The sequence below is a fragment of the Ixodes scapularis genome, unplaced genomic scaffold, assembly GCF_016920785.2.
Source record: "Ixodes scapularis isolate PalLabHiFi unplaced genomic scaffold, ASM1692078v2 PGA_scaffold10__122_contigs__length_95168666, whole genome shotgun sequence".
NCBI lineage: Eukaryota > Metazoa > Arthropoda > Arachnida > Ixodida > Ixodidae > Ixodes > Ixodes scapularis.
Window position 1 is genome coordinate 82,334,956 of NW_024609836.1, and position 21,865 is coordinate 82,356,820.

Below are 21,865 nucleotides of genomic sequence, written 5' to 3' on the forward strand. Positions count from 1 at the left end.
GTTGCTACAATCAAGGCAACAGACATAGATGAAGCGGAAGAAGCTGCTGTGGCCCTGGCGCGTATGCAAGCAGAGCTCCAGGGTGTAAAGATTGCTACCATCACAACTGACTCCAGAACGGCTCTATTCAACATGAGTCGGGGAAGAATTGGACAAGCGGCGCACCTGCTGTACAAGAGAAGACCCGCAAGCTATGACGCAACACACACGTTGACCTGGGTGCCCGGACACTCTGGGCATACAGGCAACGAGATGGCCCACTCACTCGTGGTGCGCGCACCACGAGTCAGGGAGTCAGGCCTCCTCACGATCAATTGTGACCACAGTTTCGGGGCCTCAGCTTACACCCGAGGCCCCGTAACCTATGGCAAGCTCCTAAAGGCCTCCGGCTCCAAAGGAAGACCCTGCCCGGGCCCCACAAGGAGCTCTCCCGACAGCAGGACACCATCCGGAGGAAGTTGCAGCTCCGCAACACTTACCCCCCACATCCTGAAGAGGACCTGGCCGGACCTCTTCAGCGGAAGGTGCGAGGAGTGTGGCAGCGGCGACGGGTCCTGGCGGCACACCTATTGGGAGTGTCCGGGGGACCTGCTCGGTAGCTGCAACCCATACAAGGTGACTGGCAGCCTGTCTGGGATACGATACTGGCGGCCGAGGATCTGGACACCCAGCTAGCGGCCATCGCTCGGGCACAAGAAATTGAAGACCGGCTGAGAACCCGACTACGACATAGAAGAGTCAACCCTCCCATACTTCCCATCTCCTAATCCCGAACCCACAGCACTAGGCCTTGCAGCCTAGTAATTTGGTTCAATAAAGTCGTTCACTCAATCACTCACTCTCGAGTACGGATCGAAGCCACTTTTTCCAAGCAGGCTCTATGGCAGTTTCTCAACTGAGTGGTTCTAGTAACGTTGACACACACCAAAAGCGCACGTGTCCAATCAACGCGTCGAAAGACGCCCGGCAACGGGTCAAATTGCTCAGTTGGCGCCGTCCGACTGTGTGGCAACGTTCCATGGAGGAGGATGTTCGCAGACTTTTGTTCTAAGTTGGCTGAACCGAGTTCACGTGCCCAAACAATGGCAGCCTCGGGCGTGCATTTTTTTTAAGAAAGAAAAAAAGGTTCATTGCGCCTTTCAAGTAGTTTCGTCATCCGAGTAGAAGCAGTTTCCCCGCCAAACCTTCCACAAGGCCTCCGGAAGGAAGCACGAATTCGGAGGCGGTGTCGTGTTTGCGTGTCGCTTCGGCCAGGTTGCCGTTGCTGCGCAGCAGACAGTCCAGGTCCCAGAGCCCGACCCGACGACTCTTGCCCTGACTGGCGTACACGAAGACGGAGAGTTCGTCCGCCAACGCGGCGGCCATGGCCTGCGCGGAGGGAGCGGCTCGAACGTGGCGTAAGCGTCTGCCCAGCTCGACGTCGTCTTCCCAGTGGCAGCAGTTGGCGACATCGTCCATCTCTTCGGCGGGAATTGCCACGCAGAAACCTGCAACGGGACACACGCCAACGTAGTAAAGAAAGTCCGGCTCCTCGTGAAGCATCACGGGTTCAAGAAAGAAGCCGCCTGCTCGGCATACATCGGAGCAAGACCTGCATGTCGCGAGCGCAAAGCGAGACGTACGTCCCTGTCCCGAACCCAAAACCTGGTGCGCCGACGCTCCTCGAGGCAGCCTCCTCGCAAGCGGGAAGGTCATATTTGGTGCACGTGACCTCTTCTCCGCCAATAAGGAGTTGGCGGCGAAAGGAAATGGAAGGCGATGCTCCGGCTCCGCCATTTAGTTATTGTACACAGTCGTGGCGCCAAAATGAATTCTGGGAAGTAGCTGGATAAAACCGGCTGTAGCAGACAATGCATCAACAAAGGCGGGCATACGTGTGCGCTATTGACATCTGTACTGAAAAAAGGTCCACCATTCCTTTTTCTGTGTGTGCCGACTATAGTGTATGTTCATGTCAGGCGGCCGGATGAGTCCCCGCCTTGCTCCTGAGTCAGTATGAAATTTTGTACTTATTAAAGTGAAAGCATTAGCTGTCCCATGGAGCGAGCCGACGTCATCAGCTTTGAAGCCGCCCGCCAAACGGCACCTAAACCCTTTTCTCCAAGTGAAGCCGCGATTTGATGGCTCCCAGCTTTGAAGCCGCGGGAAAACCCTAGCCAAACGGCGCCTAGTTACCCCGCTCCCGATGGAGCGCAGTGAAGCCGAAATCTGACGGATAGGTCCCATTGGCTGGCGCGCGTCATAGTTTCAAGAACCGAGGCTCCCATTGGCCGCTGCGCGTCAGCTTCAAGGACCGCCACCCCATGGCGCAGCGTATCCGCGCCGCCAGCGCGCCGGTAAAACGAAGCGTCTGGCTGCCAAGCGAGGCAGCGGCTCCACGGCCGAGGTCAGGTCAGTGCGGCGAGGAGAGCGCGCGGTCGGCCGGTCCATGCCAGTACGCCACAGACGAACTAAGGGGACGGAAGAACGACATGCATGCTTTCGCATTCACAACTCATAAGAAGTGTTTAGGTGTACTTCCAGCTTTTTTTTTTAAATAAAATAAATAATCCAGTTTTTTTTTTTCGTTTTTTTTTTAATGACACAGGTGTGCTATTGTTTGAAAGAGGAACATACAGGAGGTTCCCATAATTCGTTGCACACTTCTCGCAGGGCCTTATGGGATATTTGCAACTTGTCTGGTTTCTTCTCGCAAACGTACGTGTTACCATTTTCGCGCACACTGCAAAACTACCGTGTGCGTTACGTTTCTGTTTGGACACGATACTTGGGGAGAGCGCTGCCATGAACAGCGAGCAAATGGCGTCATCGTAAATGGCGTCACTCATGACGTCGTCTTCGGGAGATTTGGGACGGAGAAATGAAGCACGGGAGCAGAATCGGCGAATGACGTGACTGGCGTGCGCCATGAGCACATCCCAGAGGGGAAAGCACGGCCTCCCTAAAATCTTGAATGCCAAAAAAGCCAATGAAAACGACCTGCCAAGGTGTAAGACGGCATAACCGTCTGCTATTTCCACATTTAACGTGTCTGTTCTGCGGTGATCATGAACTGAAAATACCTTTAACAGAGATATGGGGCTCATCATTGCAAATACCCATCCTGCTGACTGTAATAGACCTTTTGCAAAAAACAATATAAAAGAACACAGTAATATGGTAGATCATATATACTTACCATGAATCACAGCCCAGTGGGCAGTATGCCCGCCCTTGAGACAGGGTTCAAAGTTGCCGTCCGAGTCGTAACTTTCCATCGCTGAGGGAATTCACGAAGGTAAACATGCCGGCGAGCAATCCCGAACTTTTTCCGTGTTTATTGTCGCTAACCAGAAGCTTACATAGTAAGTTGCCTTTACATAATATGGTCCAAAATAAAGCAATTGAAGATGCAGTCACATTCAATTATTCATTTCCTTAGTGCCGCAATTTGCTGTCACAATAATCTGCAACTCATTGACATCACTAATATAAAGATAAATATTTCTAGGCATTCCACTTTCTTTCTAAATAAAAATTGGGACCAGCATCTCGGCTCTCTAGTGAGATACACCATGTTGTACTGCAACTCGGCTATAAAACTTACTGTGGGGATAGCGCGTATAGTCTACCGTTTTTCTCTTTTGACAGAGTTAGCTAGTGTAAATGTCAGTTCCCTTACACTATACAGGTCAAACACAGTTTGAAGAAAAGCGGTGTCTGCTATAAGCAAGCTTTCGAATTTCATCACAAACCGATAAACAGCCATCAGTGTAAACCGAATAGAGTCAAGACAAAGTGACGAGCTAAGCAGGCAGACCTGGTGATGATGTAATCTACTGTCATGGTAGCAGAATTGCATTTACAGGGATACACGGTTAGATAAAGGCTAACACTTTTCATGTCTGCTGCGGTTTCTCTTTGTTGCTTTTGTCCACTGCCGTCTGATTCCTTTCATGAATGTGCTGAAGTCGCATCCACTCCAAATGGTAAAATGTTTGATTTTATCTCGGCAATTAATAAATGCCAAATGATCGTACCGCGTCTGCACCTAGATGAGCTGCTGAAACACAACAAACCAAAGCTATTGGGAGGCTTTGCAGTATATTTAAATGAAGTGGCGTCATTAAAGGGGGGGGGGGGGGGGGGGGGTGACCCGGCAACACCTTTCTGCACGGTCGAAAGAGAAGGCCATCGAGCCCGCGCTAAAAAGAGAAGGCAACACGTGTCGATTTACTGTCATAGCCATGAATTATTATTGATGCAAGCACTCAAAATTTGGGTTAGGAAGCTGATTTTCTTAGACTTCTAAATCATTGTTGCATAAAATCATTGAAGCAAAATGGAAAAACAGGGTGGGTGCATAACAAAGTCTCGAGATATATAAATGATGTAATTATCCCCGCAAGGTGGATTCTTCATGAAGAATACTAGCCGAAAATGACATGATAAAGAATGATGGAAAACGGCATTACACATCACAGTACCAACGCTGTTGACATACTAAACATATGTAACAACTGCATTCTTGCCTGAAACTAACACAGCGGTGTGTTTAAAAACAACCAAAAAATAATGTTTCAATGTTCCTTTCGGCCTAGAGTTGTTGTTTGTGCAAGAAATTTATACAAGGATTTTAATATATTCTTATAGGAGTTTACCACTTTTTGCAGCTAGAATTACCTGAAATCTTGCCATATATCTTCCAGTTCAAGGTTTGAAGATTTATCTTCCAATAAAAGTTTTTGAGCTTACACCGCAATATTAACAGGATAAAACTGCTGTGTCCTTCGTCCCATGTCTGAAACAAAGCATGAAAATTCCTGATTAGCCAGTAATGTAGTAATGAAAACTGGGCTGTAGATACATTGGTCTGGCAAATTTATAGCCTTTGTTTGCTTATATACAAGTCGCATCACATCAACTTATCTGTGTCTGGCAGAAATCAGTTCGACGAAGACTCTAAACATCTCTCCTGGTAAAAAACATACTAGTCATCTCCAATGACATCTGCTTTTATGTAAGTCTGGGCTACAATGCAACCTCACGAATAACTTTTCTGTGTGTATGCAAGCAGTTCAGAAAGCTTCATGTCAAAAGCTACTTGCATCAACACCACAAATGAAGCTGAATTCATTGTATATCTCACATATGAATGCGGCGAATGAAATCATCCTGTCTATCCATAGAGAACATTCCTGACACAAAAACACACCATGTGCATTGCACATCGACTGGTGTCGAAGCACCAAAAAACAGATGGGGAGACGGCACAAATGCTTAGACTGAAATGCACTACATATCCTAGCATGTGCAAACTCATGTGTCCATCTTCACAAACGTTGAAAAGTCATTGCTGACGAGTGGATCGACCTTAAAAACTGCATTGAAAGGTGTTCTCGAACAAAACGTTTGTACTAAAACATAGCATTTCATAACGCAGGTTGACTTGTGCTGGTGCTTCCCACCGCCATTGGCCGCCAGGGCCATAGCCTTCCCTCTCCGCCATCTTTGCATCCCGACTCGCAAGTGCTGGGGTTCTTCCTAGTCTAGTAGGAGGTGTTGGTCGCGGCGGGCCACGAAAGCGGGGGGGGGGGGGGGTTCGCAGCAGGTCATTGCTTTGAGTGTCGCTGACCCTAGTGATGCTGCTGTTCAAACGTCACTGCTTTGCTACCATGTGTCATGTGGAGTGTTGCGACTTCGTGTGAACAAAGATAATTTACTCAACTCACAATACTGTGACTTTTAGGAAACGAGCACAGCAGAAAGGATACGGAACCAGAATAGGTTTCCCGCGTAGCAGGTGTTCGATTAACCGCCCTCGATGATCTGCGGGACAGTGGAGCAGTTCGCTTCGACAGCACATGACACTCTCAGCAAGTAGCCGCATGTTTTCGACTAGAGTAAAAAAAAGCAAAAACAAGTAAGCAATTGCAACTGCAGCCAAATTCAAAAGGACGGATGAGGGCAGGGCACAAGTTCTTTATCGTCAAAGATAACATCCAAGTTATTCTACTAGGTTCCTGCATAAACAATATGGAAAACAGATGACTTATTGAAACTTGGATAAAATTATAAAAGATAATAGATAAAAGGTTTCAGAACATATAAAAAAAAGTGTAAACTGAAATCAATATTTTATCTAAAGGGATTGTTTGGTCGAAGCCAGAATTACTTAAGTTTTTGCACTCGTTAGATGAAGAGTTTTCACATAGACAAACGTCTTTCTTATTCTGATATATGTCCACATATTAATTAAACGTTTCATGAGCATGTGTATGAAACAGCACCTTGAATTTCGCCATTTTCAATGGATGACATCTGTAGCTGCTGCGTGATGTCACATAACGCAAAGGATCATCGGTTGGTTGGGATAACAAGCGTTGGTCGATGGATATCTTGTATTTTGTTTCGAATTATATAGTCTTCTTGGCTGTACCCTACTGAAATATGTTCCTTGTAATGCAGTTCCCAAGCATGTGCAAAAAGGTAGCACCTTTTAGCAGGATATTATTCGAAAACAGCCTTAGCTTCGAGCAAACCATATGCTGTTTCACGCAAACACAACTCCGACGGCCACCGATCAGACAAGTAGCGCTTGCAAAGAGAATGATGCAGATTTTGCCTCTGGAACGGCATCTGGGTCCACATATCGACGGATGCACTGGATCGGTGATGCGGCAGCGGGTCATTTCCTTGGAGGCGATGCCCGCGGGTCGAAGGCAAATGGCAAATCGTTCAAAATGCATGTAACATTTTTAGATCATCACTTGACTCGGACGAGCTTGGTGAATGGTAGCCACGTTCCCTTCACACAGACGGGTCAAACAGAATTGGGCTGCACGTGTGCTAAATATAACTTTAGGCATCGTTTCAAGTTGGCCTAGCTGTTGGTTTTGGTTTCGCTGCATAATCAAACCGATTGATCTGATTTGGGTGAGAAGTGGGTGGGTGTAGTTGAATATCGGTGGCACAGCATCACACCTCAGCTTACGAGCCTTCTATCCGCTTGGAGCTCAGCTTGTAGCTCTCTTCTGTGAAATAATTGCTGCATAAGCAGGATCTCTACCTTGACGGGAACTCAGTGTTCCCTATGCACGACGACGATCCATTTTGTTCGTTGCTGCACATTTCGCGGAAAAGATTGGAACGTCACGTCTTGGCTTGCAGGTGCTACCCAATGATTGTGGCCCGCAACCGCGCAAAAACAATCTCACCCATCCACGAAACAAGTCGAGTACAAAAACAAAAATGAAGCATGCTGCGGCGCAGGCAAACAACGACAGGAAATGCTCGCTTTGCGTTATGTGATGTCAGAGCTTCAATGTTGCCAACAAAAGCACCGTTTACACCAGGATGCGATTGGAGCAGTTTAAAATTCAATTACTCATGCAGAGGGGCATATAAAATTCAAATATTGCATGAAAGATGCATTTCGAGGGAATAACAATGATATTCAATTGTTTTCTCGAACACATAATTTTACCGGACAACCCCTTTAATGGTCCAATTCATAAAATTAGACGTCGCACTCCAACTTAAAAGGCCCGCATGCGCATAACTTCCATGTTGGCGGTACAGCGAGCACAAACCTGAAAACATTTCTCCCTTGTTGGTGAATCCAAGTGCCTTGGCTGTCTCAAAGGCTCTAGCAACACTCACGGGGGATGGCTGCAGTAGTTGCGACGCCATGGCGAGTGCCACCAAGCCACATCTATGATAAATACAAAACCAATAAATTTGAGTATTCAAAGGCCTTCACCTTCAACTATACTTGTGCTCAATTAGATTCAACAGGTGGGCTAGTTGGTTACATGTACCGGAAAAAACACAGTGCTTATCCTTTTGTCTAAAACACTTCTCTCTTGCGCCGTTTTTTATGTTTGTTTTTGCGTATGTTTGTGCCAACAGAAGGCACTGCGCATGCGCCGGAACCCACGAAGCATCTGCGCATTCTCCGTTCGTCAGCAGGTGCCACTACTGGCTGTGACGTCAGAATTCCCCGGAGGGGGGAAACAAAGATGAAATGAACAAGAATCAATCTACTACATAGATAGCTACGGTGGCACACCATGAGGTCAAGCTTTTAGTTTGATACTTTATACCGAAGCACAGGGTATGAGAGAGCCGGTAAACACTCACTGGGGACCGCTTTGAAGAACGGGCTCGACGGGGCAAAGTTTGGAAAGGACAGCGACGTTCTCGTCACCTTTGCATATACGGTCCATTTGACGACGAAGAACCTTGATGGCGGCTGTGATTGGGTCATCTTCCGTACGGCTGACACTCCGAGGAAGATCGCCGTCGCGCCTTGATGCCGAAACAGTCGAAAGAAGCGGTGGAGGCGGCGGAGGAATAACCGTCGTGGACGCTTCAACTTCCATCTCGGGACATGGGCTAAAAATACCCCGTTGGCGCTACTACGCTGGCTAGAAACGCACTTTCTACGTCGCAGGAAAGTTTAAAACTTTTCTTTCTCAGTCTTAGAACCTAATTTCCACGATCAAGCCTGTATGAATGCGTGGCGAAGGAAAATTTAAACGTTTTTGGACGGATCGACAGATTCGATAGTTTCGATTTCAGGGCCAAAACACGATATCGACGTCGCTCAGTCGTTGGCAGATGATCGAGGGTCATCTTGGCAATTTTTGCATTCCAGAAAGAGTGTCGATTTTTGCTTCAGTGTAAGTTCAAATTAATAAAACATAACAAAGTTTACTTTAAATGCATTCCCTGTTGCTTACCACATATTAAACGTCCAAGCTTTTATATTTAAAAAATGTGTGGTTGTTCGGCTACTTGATGACGTTCTGGATTCGGATTAGAATGCATATTTCGGCGATGGCGGCGGCGGGAGGATATTTGAAGATGAGAACTTTGGAAGATTAGTTCATAACCGCAGACACCAGATTTCAAGGGCATCAGCACAACACCGTGAACATTTGGTAGTCTATGCTCCGGGTCGTAGAAGGGAAAGATGGCGCAGACAACTGTCACCACCGTCGGGAAACCCGTGAATCGTATGCGGCGCACGAGAAAGAAAGAAGCGGACCCAAATCCCCTGTTCACCAAGTGGCTTCGGGAGTGGAAAGACGAGGCCGTGGCGAGCAACCGCAAAACCCAGCACGTCTTCGCCAAGGTAGCGTCCGGGCTGCGACACCGCTGATCACATCAGTCTAAATCAGGCGTCTCTGAACACCGGCCCTTGGCTAGGGTTGTTATACAGTGCTTAAAGCCTCCCATAAGTTGAGGGGGGTCCCTACAAGAAGGGAGGAGGGCGGGGGGGGGGGGGGGGGGGGGTTCTGACGAGATGTATTAGATGCACATAAAATCAACCCCACTGCTGACTCTGCTCACGCTGTACTTGCAACCCTCAGATTGCTAATCCCCAAATGTCACATCCCTGAGAACAAGCTAGTTTATTGCAAGATATGATTTTGATCTCACTAATGCTGGGGCTGTGGAGGGGGGGTCTCAGACCATCCTTTAAAATCAGTGGGGGTTCCGAGACCCCTTGAGAGCCCCAGACTTTAAGCCCTTGTTGTTACCTTTCCCATACATACCAGAAAAGATGGAGAAACATGAGCACGTCCTCTCGTCAGATTATTCATTGGACATTGGCATCACCAGTGTCACCGTTCTCAGTCCCTTCCGTATCTGTTTAACTACCGTAAATCTTAGGTCTTCCGACCGTAAAACCTAACGTCAAGAGCCAGGCACGTAGCCATGGTGCCCGCCCCCCCCCCCCCCCCCCCCCCCCCAAAAAAAAATCTTTTATTTTGCTGGGGCCTCCTCTCCCCCCTCTCCTTCATACAGCATTTTGTCATAAGCGCCCCCCCCCCCCCCCCCCCTTCCCGAAACAAAATCCTGGCTACGTGCCTGTCAAGAGCAAATTGGGTGAAAATATGGAGTGGGTTTACTTTCGATGTACAATCTAGAAAAGCTGGTTTACTTTCGATGTACAACCAAGAAAAGTTTAAAAAATTGCAATTATTAGGTCATGTCCCTTCCAAGCTTGTTACGGTGGCGAGGAGCAAAGAAGCAAAGACGACTACTTCTCAGTCAGCAATGTTCGGTTATGTCCTGCCATAGCTAACTAGCCTTATTTTCGCCGAGTCCATCATTGATCCCAACACTGCTATTACTAAGATTGGGCTATATTTCGGTGTTTAAAAAATTATAGCAAATCGAGCCGAAGATAGGAGTGGGCCATCTTTCAGGGGTGGGGCATCTCTCGAGATTTTACGGTACATGCGTTAAAATTCCTTCACGTTTGCACGTACACTGTGCTTAGTGGCCTATGTCGTATCTATCGCATATTGTCGGCATCAGTTCTATTATTCTCATTAATCTTCTGCCCCTTGTGAACATGCCGAAGTTTCTGTGCGCTTTGATTTATGCCTTGCGAGTTTTCCGGGTCTCAGTTATTGTGTAACGTCATAATTAGCCAAATATTGAATTTCAAACTGAATTTTATGTATTCCAAATTGAAGAAAGAATACACATGGAAGACGAAGTTGCCTTTGTGTCATCCCCCTCTGACATGTTTATTCTCTCCTCAATGTCGACCTGCACCAACACACTCTCCGTACATTAATTATATGTTGTTCAACTGCCTTAATGTTTACTCTAACTTTAGAACTTGTATCTAAATGTTTGCCTAGGATTATTTATTTGGCTTTTTCTCGTCTCTATTTGCTCAATTATTTTCTGGCCCTCGAGACAGCGACAGATCCTCGAACTGGCCCCTTAGCCGTTTGGAGACTCTTGGACTAAATCACGACACAGACATTCTGCAGACACTGTCCGTGTCGTGTTTCTTCCTTGTGTAACGGTCCTGTCACATTGGCCGTACAGAAGCTTGTTCGAATACGTTTTATATGTGTCTGCAGGTAGTTCTGTCATCACATCTGCAACAAACATTGTGTCTTTGTGTGACGTGTGAGCAATAACTGACTTTAGAGGTTTCAATGGCCTGTCACATTCCTAGGGCTTCTACCAAGTCTTCTTCTAACCGCCGAATGCAGTTTTGTGTAAAAACAGTAGACACTGTTCACGCTAAGCAGACGGTGTGGTGGGAGCTATATACGCTTGCAGGACCAATCAACTGCCTCCCTTTCGTCACCCGACCCTGCTATCTGCTCCCGGGGGCGGGCGGGAGTGTGATCGCGTGGTGTAGGACGGATGTACGACTGGTTTGTCAAGCACGTAACTTCCACTGCACTACCAGCTTAGGGGTGAATGGAACATGGCCCCGAGCTAATTTTTTTGTATGGCAACCCTTCCAAGTGTTCGTCCAGGTCGGGCAAAGTTTGGGGGTATCAATTGGCTCGTGCGAAAGCCTTAAAAAAAAAGACAATAAAAATGTGCTTCGGTTTTACCATTTGTCGGTTTGCTCTGCAGGCTTTGAGGTCACTCAAGAAGTATCCTCTGGTGCTGCACTCAGGCAAGGAAGCCAAGCTGCTGGAATTTTTCGGTAAATAGTTGCATAGTCCCTTGCCCGATTGTGTCACGAAATATGCATCAAGCTGGATTGTCAACGGAAAAACTTGGCAAAGTTTGTCTGTCAACTTAAAATGGGCATTGCACTGTATGAAAGTTTGTAAAAGATGTTAGTTTACTGAAAGGGGTACGCATTCGTCTGCCTCATCGCATGGAGCTTTTTATTTTTGCAGTTTTTAAATTGAGCATGTTTAGACAGAGGGACGAATTGGGGGACCTTGAAATGATGTCTGCTTCCTCCTCCATTTTTCTCGGGTAATTTCAGCAGTGCAGGATGCAACTGCTAGCCTGAACTTCTTAATGCATGTCGCCTCACAGAGGTTACAGAAACACGCTGTTAGAACGCAGCATAGCAGAACAACTATTTCAACGGGCCGCTTTTCCATTAAACAGAAGCGATGACAGCACCTCCAATAGCAGACGCCATCCGTCGTCCACATTTGTAAAATTCGGATTCGCGATGTCCGAGCTTGCGACGCGAGCCTTCTCTCTTTATGCTGCTGAGCTGCAGTGAATCCACATACCTCGTCGTTGTGCCTCCCTGCATTTTCAGGGGACAAGCTCTGTGCCATGCTTGACAAAAAGTTGGAGCAGCACAGGAAGGCGGGGCACGACATTCCACTCCCCGACGCGGCCGCAGTGCCGTGCCCTCACCGCGATGGCGGCGGTCCCCCGCAACATTTGAGCCATTCGCCGGGGGGTGCTGCCAGAATGTCCAACGGTGCCGCGACCAAGACGGGCAAAGCAAGCCGCCCGAAACCTCAGCGGGGGCCGCGCCAGTACGTGCCGTTGCCGCGAAGTGGCGCCCACGCCATCTTGCTGACATTGGCTCGTCAGAGGAAAGAGGTTCTGGTGAGCCGACTTCGAACCAACTTTGTATTGCGGAACGTGACACCTGTGTCTTGCGCCAAGCTTTTCTTTTTTTCCCGGAACGAGCACGGAAAACTCTGCCTCCCTCTTTTCTGGGGAACTCGCCGTCTTGGTGGTGGCTCTTACATTTATTTGCTTATTTCATAGGAAATACTGTCGGCCATCTTTTGAGGACCCTAGCGATAGCTTTAGCGAGAGGGAGAAGAGTTCAATGACTAATATTCAACAAAACCAAAAAAGTTACAACCCAGCGGGAACATAACGCAATTTACAAAAAAAAAAAGTGATGAAAGGAAAGTGCAAAAAAATAGTTATAAAAATGAATGTTATTGGATGCACAGTAACAGGCATCTGTCGAGTATATCGCGAGTTGATAGCGCGTGGGCACTACACTATTCCATGTCCCTGGTGGTGTGTTCATTTGTTTGCCCGCAACGCAAAACGGCTGAGAAAGACAATGTTTCTTCGAGTAACCATTAATCGATTTAGCTGGTTTTAGCCAATATAAATAAGCAATTAATTTAGTGTACAGCATGTCCCCTCCGAAAAATTTACAAGGATTTGTTTCACCGCAAAAATACACGACGCATCGCCAAATGTTCAGTCTTCACCCAAATGCAGTGCAAGCACTTCGAACCATATGCCAGAGCTCCAGAACTACTGTTATCTTATTAAAAAGTCATAAGGGATTTTCTGAAAATTTCAGCGGGAAAATGGGGCCCGTTCTCGGTAACTGGCACCATTCAGCTCCACGTATTTGAGGGTTCCGTCGGCCGACATATTCCCATTAAAATTTTTTAGAGAATCACTTATCACTCTTGGATAAAATAATGGTTAGTCCTGAAACTTTGGCAATTGGTTCGAACCACTAGTGCTACATTTGGGTGGAGAATGAGCGTTTGGCAATGCATAGTTTGTTTTTGCGGCGAAAAAAATCCCTTGCATTTTTGGGGCGAAATTCTGTACATCGGCTCTCTGGTTTTACTGATCTAAAGCTCGAACGAATGAAAACCTTGGCCCTTTCTTTCACCGCGCAGGAGCAAGGAGGAGACCCCAGCCGTGATTGGCTGACTAAGTCGCAGCTGTTGCTGATGGCACAGCCCCTGTGTGACGCCTCTTTCACTGTGGTGAGTGGGCGACCCGTATTTAGTGAGGCTCGTGATTTGGATTTGGATGCAAAACAAGCTGCTTGCACGTCTGATTCTTTATCCAGCCGCCAGCGGATTCCCACTACACTGCATGGAGCAGCATGGCCACGCTACTGCGCAAAGGTCTTGTCTCTAAGCAGGGCTGTCCAGCAAAGTAAGGGGAATTTATTTACATAAGACACCTCATCACGAAAACAGAGCCGTGTATGGAGAGTTTGGCCATTCATTGGGAAGTACAAGAGGCAAATGGGGAGGCGCCATTAACCAAAAGTGGGCTGGGCATATACCACGGCATCTTCACAAATTCGAATGTGGCCAACCAGAAGCCCCGGATACTACCCTGGCGGTGATCGTGAGATACAAAATTAATGAGTGCATCGGAATAACTCTCGGTGACTGAAAATATGGTGCCCGTGATGTTTTGATCACAATCATGTAAAACCATGGTGGAAGATATAAAGATATAGAATATATAAAAAGCGTGCGCGACTAGCTGAACGATCGACGTAATCCGAACGCTGGGCACCTAGTGCCGGGAATTTGTCGTCCGAGCGGTCAGCCTTCGTCCGAGCAAAACAGAGTTTGAGCGGCACATTCGATTCTCACATCTTTTTGCATGGTCACAATCGAAACATCCCATGACCATATTTTCAACCACGAAGAGCTACTCCATTTAACTCTTACACACTTATTAAAAGTGTTTCTTGCTACCACCGCTAGGGTATTATTTTTGGCTCCTGGTTGGCCAAGAGAGCATGTCAAGCCTTCTATCTGCGCCTTGTGCAAGCCCTGGCTCTGCTCGCTCCTCCCATTGATCAAACTTTCTCTATATACTACACTCCACGAAAAGCGGAGATGGATGGACGGTCGGTATTAGCTGTACCTCCTCTACGAGGTGGTAGCTTGCACCACCTAGCCTAGAAACGTTTACGCTCCTCCCCCTCTCCCCCCTTTAAATTATGCTCTAATTTCTGTCTTCCATCAAATCGTCTAACCCAGGAGTTCTCAAGCTAGGTTCCGCGAGCTAAAACAATAATATACCATCGACTTTTAAGCTGGCAAACACTCGATGCGATCGCAGGTACAGCCTGACGGACGAGGGTCAGCGACTGGCCAGCTTGCTGCTCGAGCCAGGCAAGAACGGCTCGCAGAACACGCTGGCGAGCCCCGCGGAGCAGCCGACGCAAGATCCGTGCTCCGCCGGAACTAGTTTGGGCAGCCTGATGGAGATGCCCCAGTCGCTCGAGGTTTTGATGCTCGTCGACTGCGGTGAGGCTTGCGCGGGGTGAGCAGACAGTTTTTGGGCACTCCAGGGTAGTCTGTCTCTCTAGCGGTGGCCAGTTTTTCACAAGATAGTCGAAAGAATGGCTAAAGTTTCGGTACTTCAGTTTTTCTGTCTCCCTGGTGAAGCCGTTGTTGCTTTCTCTGCCCAACTTCTCTGGCAGGCACGGTTTTTATTCGCTTCTTTATTTATTTACTCATTCCCCGGCGCTTGCTATACAAAGACACGGCGGGATGGGCGTAAACTTGAGTGAACGTCACAGTATGCGCAGTGGACCTTTTTTCCAGTTAGCTTCTGCACATGCGTTCACCCTCTCTTCTGGCTCTGCTTCCCGCTGTCGCCATCTTCGGAGGGCACCGTCCCGCACAACCAATATTGTCAGCACCTATCTTCGCGTGCATTTGTTTATTTTGACGATTTTTTTTTTGAGCTTCGGTAGTATGGGAAATAAAAACAATAAGTATAGTCGAATCTCGTTAATTCAAACTCGAGGGGGCCCGAAAATTTGTTTGAATAAAGCAAAGTTTGAATTATCAGGAGTTTCCTCCCATAGAGACGCATAGGATGGGACTTGCATGTTAGTTTTAAGTACCCGCAAGTTTGAATTAATAAGAGTCAACTGTACAGACGCACCGGCACAGGCACAATACCAGAGTATTCTAACGAGCTAAGGCACATTAGGATGCCCTTCATTGGTAGTTTGCAGACTATGCTCGGTAATTGAAAAAGGTCTATTTAGTGAAGGCGCGACATATATGTCGGACTTCGCACGCAAAGCCAGCAGTTCCCATCTCCGCAGGTTACGTTGTGCACCGTCACACAACGTTCTTCAAGCTTCAGGGTTTTGGGTGAACTCCGTCGGCGTTTGGTTGCCCCGGAGTGGCCGAAATGCCGTGAAATGTAAGTGTGCAAGGTGCGTGCTTGCAGGTCTCAGGAACGTCTGATTCGAGAACTGCGCTCGCTCGGAGTGGCCCACGAAATCCGGCGGCTGAGCGTCGGAGACTTTGCCTGGCTGGGTCGATCCAGGAGCGGCCTCTCGTGCCGGGAGTGGCTGCTCGGCCCGCTGGTGGAGCGGAAGCGCACCGACGACCTTGCCAAGAGCATCCAAGATGGACGCTTTCACGAACAGAAGGTACTACCTGGCGTCCGCCGAGTTGGCGTCAAACGTTCGTCGGGCAAACTTAAGGCCCCCCGTTCACACACCTGTGTCGGCGTATAGGTACGTCTGGTTGCGTCGGGACTCTCCCCCCTCGTTTACCTGGTGGAAGATGCAGGCGGCAACGGGGGAGGTGCTCTCCCCGAGGCAGCTCTTCGACAGGCAGTGCTCAACACTCAGGTGGGAACCTTTCTCGACCGCATTTGTTGCAGACGACTGCTTGCAGCCGCAGCCTGCTTATCTCCGCAACTTCAGCCTTTAATCGCACCTACTACAGGCCCGTTCACACACCCATGTTTGCTTAAGACCAAGTTCTTGCAATCTTTTACGACGCGAGAACACTAGAGTGTTTCCAACTGCTCGATAGGGGTCAAGTGATTAATGGGCCGCGTTTGCAACACAAACTGCTAGGAGGTGCCGAATCCGTCGCTCGTCTGCAAACGTCTCTGCCTTTCGACCCGCTTTCCTCCTCGCCAGTGCACGTACACTTGCGACCAATCTCTGCAGGAGGCATCCGCCATTAAATTGCAAACACTCTTCATGGTCTGAGATGGACCCTCTCTTCAATACAGGCTCTAGAGAACTGACCGTCACACTAGTGCTGTCTATGAGGTGACTCCAGAGCTGTATTTCACTAGAGCGAAGGCTTTGCTGTATCTACGAGATCAAATGCACACATATCTACAAGAAATGGTCATTTATAACAATTTCAAAAGCTTTTCAAGCAAAAAACAAAAAAAAAAAAAAAAAAGAATGCGTGAGAAAAATAGGTATTATACGGAAATCCCGAGTCTTCCATGGCCGCCCGATAGACGCCACCAATGTGTCGTCTCGTCATAAGAGGCCATTCGGTTGAAGAGTGTGTGAACACTCTTCAACTGAATCGCAAGTGTGTGAACCAGCCTTTGACTGCAAAAACCGCCTAAAATTCTTTGTCTTGTTCATACTATTACCATTGTTTCTTTCTTTGCAGTGCTGATAAGGTATGCATGTTTCCTTCTGTGTTCTCAAATTTGTTTATCTCGAGGAATGCCAGTCTTGTTTGAACAACAGCCTAGGATCACCTATCTCCTTCCCTCTCGGCATTGTTGCAATAAAGCAGTTGGAAGCCCACAGACTCGGTTCACGATGCCGCACATAGTGAGGAGTGTGTGGCTCGGATACGCTTAAATAATGCTTAACTTGCGGGAGCACTCTTCCGAGCAGGGAGAGTCGATAGAATTCGGGTGTTTGAAGGATCCCTGGGGGGGGGTCTCTGGGAAAACCACTGGGTTTCTGAGAGTCCAGTTTGAGGAACTATGTTTTACAGTATGCAGTACACTATTTAGTATACTGTAGATCATGTGTATGTAACATACACTATCTGGACTAAACCAGTACTGCACATAGCGCGGTGAAACATCGCGGACAATTTGAGCTGCAACGGCCATTTACGTTTCTTTCACATTCCTACCCAGTTGTAGAGAAGTTTCTATCGGGAACGGGTCTGAAACGCAGTTGAGGTCACATTTTTTTAAACCTTTGACAATTAGAAATGTAGTGGGGCTTGTGGGGACAGCAGGCGTGGCAAAAGGTCTGGTCGAGCGTTGCAGCTCATTTTGTCCGGGGAGTTCAGTACAGCGGTGCAGTACATATTGCGTACAATACCAAATGTAGACGAGCACATGGAGAGTGGCGCAACCTCGTCGTCCGACCGTCCCAGGTCTCCGACGGCTTCCTGATCAAGGCCACCCGAGACCAGGCCGACACCGCACGGTTCCTTGGCCTCGTGAGCAGGCACCTGGAGCGGCAGGTTGCATCTCGCCCGCCTTCGGAGCTTCTCGCGGGGAAGCCCACCTGGGAGGAGTTTTCGGCCAGCTCCATTAAGAACAAGGTGCCGAGCTGAGGGGGCCGCACGGCGACTCGGTTCCGGAGCCGAGACTTCGGCCGAGTCGTCTGCTACGTCGATCCCGACTTAAACCTCGCGTTCCTTCGCTTCCTCCAGCTTCGTATGCTGGGGAAGGCAGCCGAGTCCATGCTTTGCTTCGGTTTAAATTCGAATGCGACGGACGCTACCGATGAGGCAGCACCACAATACGGTCAGCGATAGCTGAGACACGTCGCTACGAAGTCTCGAGCATCGGCGCCGCATTCACACACCGTGCGTGAACAAAAGCCTTGAAAACAAAATAGACGCTTTTGCTTCTTTTTTTTTTCTAGGGCGTGTCTCCTGGCGTGAGCTCTTGGCATTGACGGTGCTTCAACGACAATTTGTTATCGGTTATTTCTTTTTTTACAGGTCGCGTGCAGTGGGCATACCCCATGCCCACTGCACGCGACCTGTAAAAAAAGAAATAACGGATAACAAATTGTCGTTTTCGCTTTCGAGTTTCGTTCAGGGTAACGTACCGACCGGGCCTAAACTTTCACACCCTGCCTTCGCAGCTAGGGTGCTGCCTTCCAGTCATTGCCTGGAGCGCATCTCAGACTGGTCTGTTTACCGCGTCCTAAAAGGCGGTTCTACAGAAACCCAAAATATAGACCGGGTTGTTAACGCTGTGCCATAGTTTGATGGGAACGCATCTGCTTCGCACACGGCGGATGCACGTTTGATTCCCGCGGGTGGTGGGCAATCTTTTTCGAGGATTTGGCAACATCAAAGACAGACACCCTACGCTAACCATAACATCAACAACAGACATTGTTTTCAGGGGTGGGAAGAGCCCATGACAGCAATCGCTGTAAAACACTTTACTTGGTGTTAGGGACAATCGAGAAAGTTTGGGAGCTGGGAGACCCCTGAGGGTGCTCCAGGAAACCCAATTTGGGAATTCCCGATCTAGGCTAGGGTAGGGCGGCAGCCGGTTTACGTTTCCGAACACTCGCACAGCCACACCCAATCAAAATCCGCCGAGCGGTCGACTTCCCTCTCGAGAAGATTTTGTTTGGTGCGCAGGGTCTGCAGGTACGCGAGATGTTGGCCAAGCACCTGTTGCAGATCAAGGGCTTCTCGCTGGACAAGGTGTTGCGGCTGGTGCAAGAACACCCGTCTCCGGCCAGGTATGTGTTCCTTCTTTCGATCTGGACAGAAGGCCACTGCCCTCGGTTGGCAGCAGGTTCGTGCCGGCTACTGGATACCTCGACTCATAGATGGCACTAGCTGTCGTCGGTAGGCCGCTTATTGATATAGATAGACGCCTTTCGGCAACTGGGCACGACGGCAACCATAACCGACCTCTACCTTCCGTTACGCTCAGTCGCCGTGGTCTCGCAACGGGTTATTGAACCCTCAAGGCTGGTTGGTTTGCACACTTGCGACCAAGTGCCTTGCAAAACTTCTGTATGTTTCCTATATTTTTTCGCGCATCATTCTTTCACTTTTGGCTCGAAAAACTTACGACAGTTTCTCGTATATGGTGCATATATTTGATCCCCCAAATACCGCAAAGCCTTCGCCCTGGGGAAATGCAGTTCCAAGGTCACCTCAAAGGTGACGCCGATGTGCCAGTGCGTTCTTTCGTCGTAAGGGATCGCAAGAACTCTGTCGTAAGCAGACACAAGTGCGTGAGCGAGCAACGGAAGGTCAGTCACGGCGGCTCGGATCTGGTGCGTGGGTTTGAGGGTCTCTTATAGACTCGATTCAAAGAGAATGTGCGAGACAAATGCCTACCTACGGGCCACTGCATTTACATGGTGCCATTATTGTCCGACGGCAACGACTGTGCGGCCTTTCCCTCTGCATTGGACGAGCTCGAAGACTCCTCGTGCCCTTTCCAAGCCACAGTGTCAAGTGGCCGACCTTCTGCGCCTGCTACCGATGGAGGACGTTGCTCCGCAACACAAGGTCTTCGAGAAGTCGCTTTCGAGTTTCGTTCAGGGTAACGTACCGACCGGGCCTAAACTTTCACACCCTGCCTTCGCAGCTAGGGTGCTGCCTTCCAGTCATTGCCTGGAGCGCATCTCAGACTGGTCTGTTTACCGCGTCCTAAAAGGCGGTTCTTCGATTTACACCCCGACGACGTCATAGAACCGTCGTGCCGCCACCAGCGGCGATCCCGGCGGTGTCGCAGCGGCGGCGCTTGATGTGGCAGACGCCTGTACTTCCGGCAAGGTCTGCGTCGTCTGCGACGTGCAGTTCGTTGTCGGCTCCGATAAAGCCGTCTGCGTCGGATTTCTCGGACCGAATGGTTACTTTGCGATCTCGTTTCTAGGGCAAGTGCCTCACTCGCCTTTGTTTCTGCACGTGTCTGGACTCGCATTTTTTTTTTTTTTTCTCTGCAGCCTGTTGGCAGCGTGTGAACGGTTGGACTTCAGTTTGAAGAGCAAGGCCACGACGTCCAAGGGCTCTGGGTGAGAAATCGGTTTGTTTTGCTTCTTTTAGTCTGAAGTCCGGCGGTTGCTTTTATTAGACGGAAACAACCGAAACCTCCCCCCTGGTGCGTCAAAGTTCGGAAACATTTATTTAATTTTTACGAGTCCTTAGTATCTTGGTGTTTGCGCTAAATGTGTGTGGGAAGTAGGGTCCAAAAACTTGTTTCTTACAATTACTTCACCCAATACTTTTTACACGGAGACCGGAAACTTTCTTAGCGCCCCGTGCAAGGTCTTTGGGATCCCTCGTCTCTTTCTCTTACCAATACCAGGACGATTTCCAAGTAAATTTGGGTCACTGGCATATGTTCCTTGTTGGTTCGAGGATCCTACGCCTGCATCCTGTTTTCTTTGGTATGAGCCCCAATAAACAACAAATTTTGGTTCTATGCCAAAAAACACAAGGAACCTGAAAAAAAAAAAAAAAAACCTAAAAACGCCTAAAAAAAAAAATTAAACCCCAAAAACATGTAAGTCTAGATACAAAGTACAGGGCATCACCCCCAAAAGGATAAGTTTTTTTTTCTTTCACCCTAAAAATTAACTGCATTGCCACACACACTGATGCCAGAGTTTCAGAACTATAGCTGGTGACAGGTCAAGAGTTGAGGGGAAGCTCCGCCCACCTCTTTCCACTTTAGCAGAGCAAACGCTGCAGAAGAGGCGACCTCCTCTCCAGCGTTTGCCCTGCTAAAGTGGAAAGGGGTGGGCTTTACTCCAAACTTGTCACAGACTGTAACCGTTAAGTTATTGAAAAGTTATGAGCGATTTTCTGAAACTTTCAACTGGAAAATGGCGGCCGGCGGAGTTTTCATATATACGGAGCTGTATGGCGTCGGGTACCAAAAATAGACCCCATTTTTTCGTTTAAATTTTCAAAAAATTTCTCATTACTTTTTAATAAGATTGCGGTCAGTTCTGAAACTTTGGCATCTAGATTGAACCGCTAGCGCCACATTTGAGCAGAAAATGAGCGTTTGGCGATGCATCATCTATTTTTGCACTAATAAAAACCTTTTAAATATTTTGGCGGTATGTGGGGAGGGTTTTCACCATATTTCTGCGTTCAGTCTACGAAGACGAACTGACTGGTCTGCAACCATCACTCCTTTCCAGGATTGCCGCCATCTCTGGGGAGCATCTGAGTCGCAAACTGTGGTCGCTCTACTGCACCCGTGGACCTCTGCAGTGAATGCTCCGTCACGCAGACGGCAGTCACGGGACCAGAGTCGTACAGACCGGGGAACATTATCGGACGTCGCGCACCGTTCATTCGCGAGCCCAATTCCTCCGTAATAAAGGTTGCCAAGTAGTATAATGTGTCGTGCGGAAAATAATTAGCCGTCTGTTTTCCACCGGCATGGTCCAAAGCTTACACTGCATCAAAGCATGGTGCCAGTGGGATGAAATGCAAAAGTTTCAGTTACCAAAGTAGAAAAGATGGCAGGGAAGAAACAGATTTTGGCTATGACAGGGAAGACGTAACGGAACAGATGACAGTTGTTACAACCGGACAGACGCAGAAGCATAGGTCAGAAGCAGGGGCGGATTCAGAGGGGGGGGTCCGGATGTCCTGAC

At 48.4% G+C, this 21,865-nt stretch overlaps 2 protein-coding genes across 2 annotated transcripts; one reads left to right on the forward strand and one right to left on the reverse strand.

Moving 5' to 3' along the window:
• Positions 1–769: 769 nt before the first annotated feature.
• On the reverse strand, positions 770–8,556 carry LOC8024759 (UPF0692 protein C19orf54 homolog). Its single transcript, XM_029982467.4, has 5 exons — positions 8,122–8,556; positions 7,572–7,693; positions 5,754–5,877; positions 3,179–3,249; positions 770–1,487 (listed from the first exon to the last, which is right to left on the reverse strand). Exons 1-5 carry the CDS (start codon positions 8,361–8,363, stop codon positions 1,153–1,155), a joined length of 894 nt encoding a protein of 297 aa, XP_029838327.2. The 5' UTR covers positions 8,364–8,556; the 3' UTR covers positions 770–1,152.
• Positions 8,557–8,822: 266 nt separating this feature from the next.
• Positions 8,823–21,602, forward strand: LOC8024758 (crossover junction endonuclease MUS81). Its single transcript, XM_029982465.4, has 12 exons — positions 8,823–9,118; positions 11,383–11,455; positions 12,035–12,333; positions 13,389–13,478; positions 13,565–13,653; positions 14,581–14,784; positions 15,709–15,913; positions 16,001–16,117; positions 17,640–17,810; positions 18,873–18,976; positions 20,198–20,266; positions 21,404–21,602. Exons 1-12 carry the CDS (start codon positions 8,957–8,959, stop codon positions 21,477–21,479), a joined length of 1,659 nt encoding a protein of 552 aa, XP_029838325.2. The 5' UTR covers positions 8,823–8,956; the 3' UTR covers positions 21,480–21,602.
• The last annotated feature ends 263 nt before the right edge of the window (positions 21,603–21,865 follow it).

Coding starts and splice junctions, on each gene's coding strand:
- LOC8024758 (XM_029982465.4), top strand. CDS start 8,957: ATGGCGCAGACAACTGTCACCACCGTCGGGAAACCCGTGAATCGTATG. Junction 12,334..13,388: donor GTCAGAGGAAAGAGGTTCTG/GTGAGCCGACTT, acceptor TTCACCGCGCAG/GAGCAAGGAGGAGACCCCAG. Junction 16,118..17,639: donor AGGCAGTGCTCAACACTCAG/GTGGGAACCTTT, acceptor CGACCGTCCCAG/GTCTCCGACGGCTTCCTGAT.
- LOC8024759 (XM_029982467.4), bottom strand. CDS start 8,363: ATGGAAGTTGAAGCGTCCACGACGGTTATTCCTCCGCCGCCTCCACCG. Junction 7,694..8,121: donor GTTCTTCAAAGCGGTCCCCA/GTGAGTGTTTAC, acceptor TATTTATCATAG/ATGTGGCTTGGTGGCACTCG. Junction 5,878..7,571: donor CAAGGGAGAAATGTTTTCAG/GTTTGTGCTCGC, acceptor TTTTTACTCTAG/TCGAAAACATGCGGCTACTT.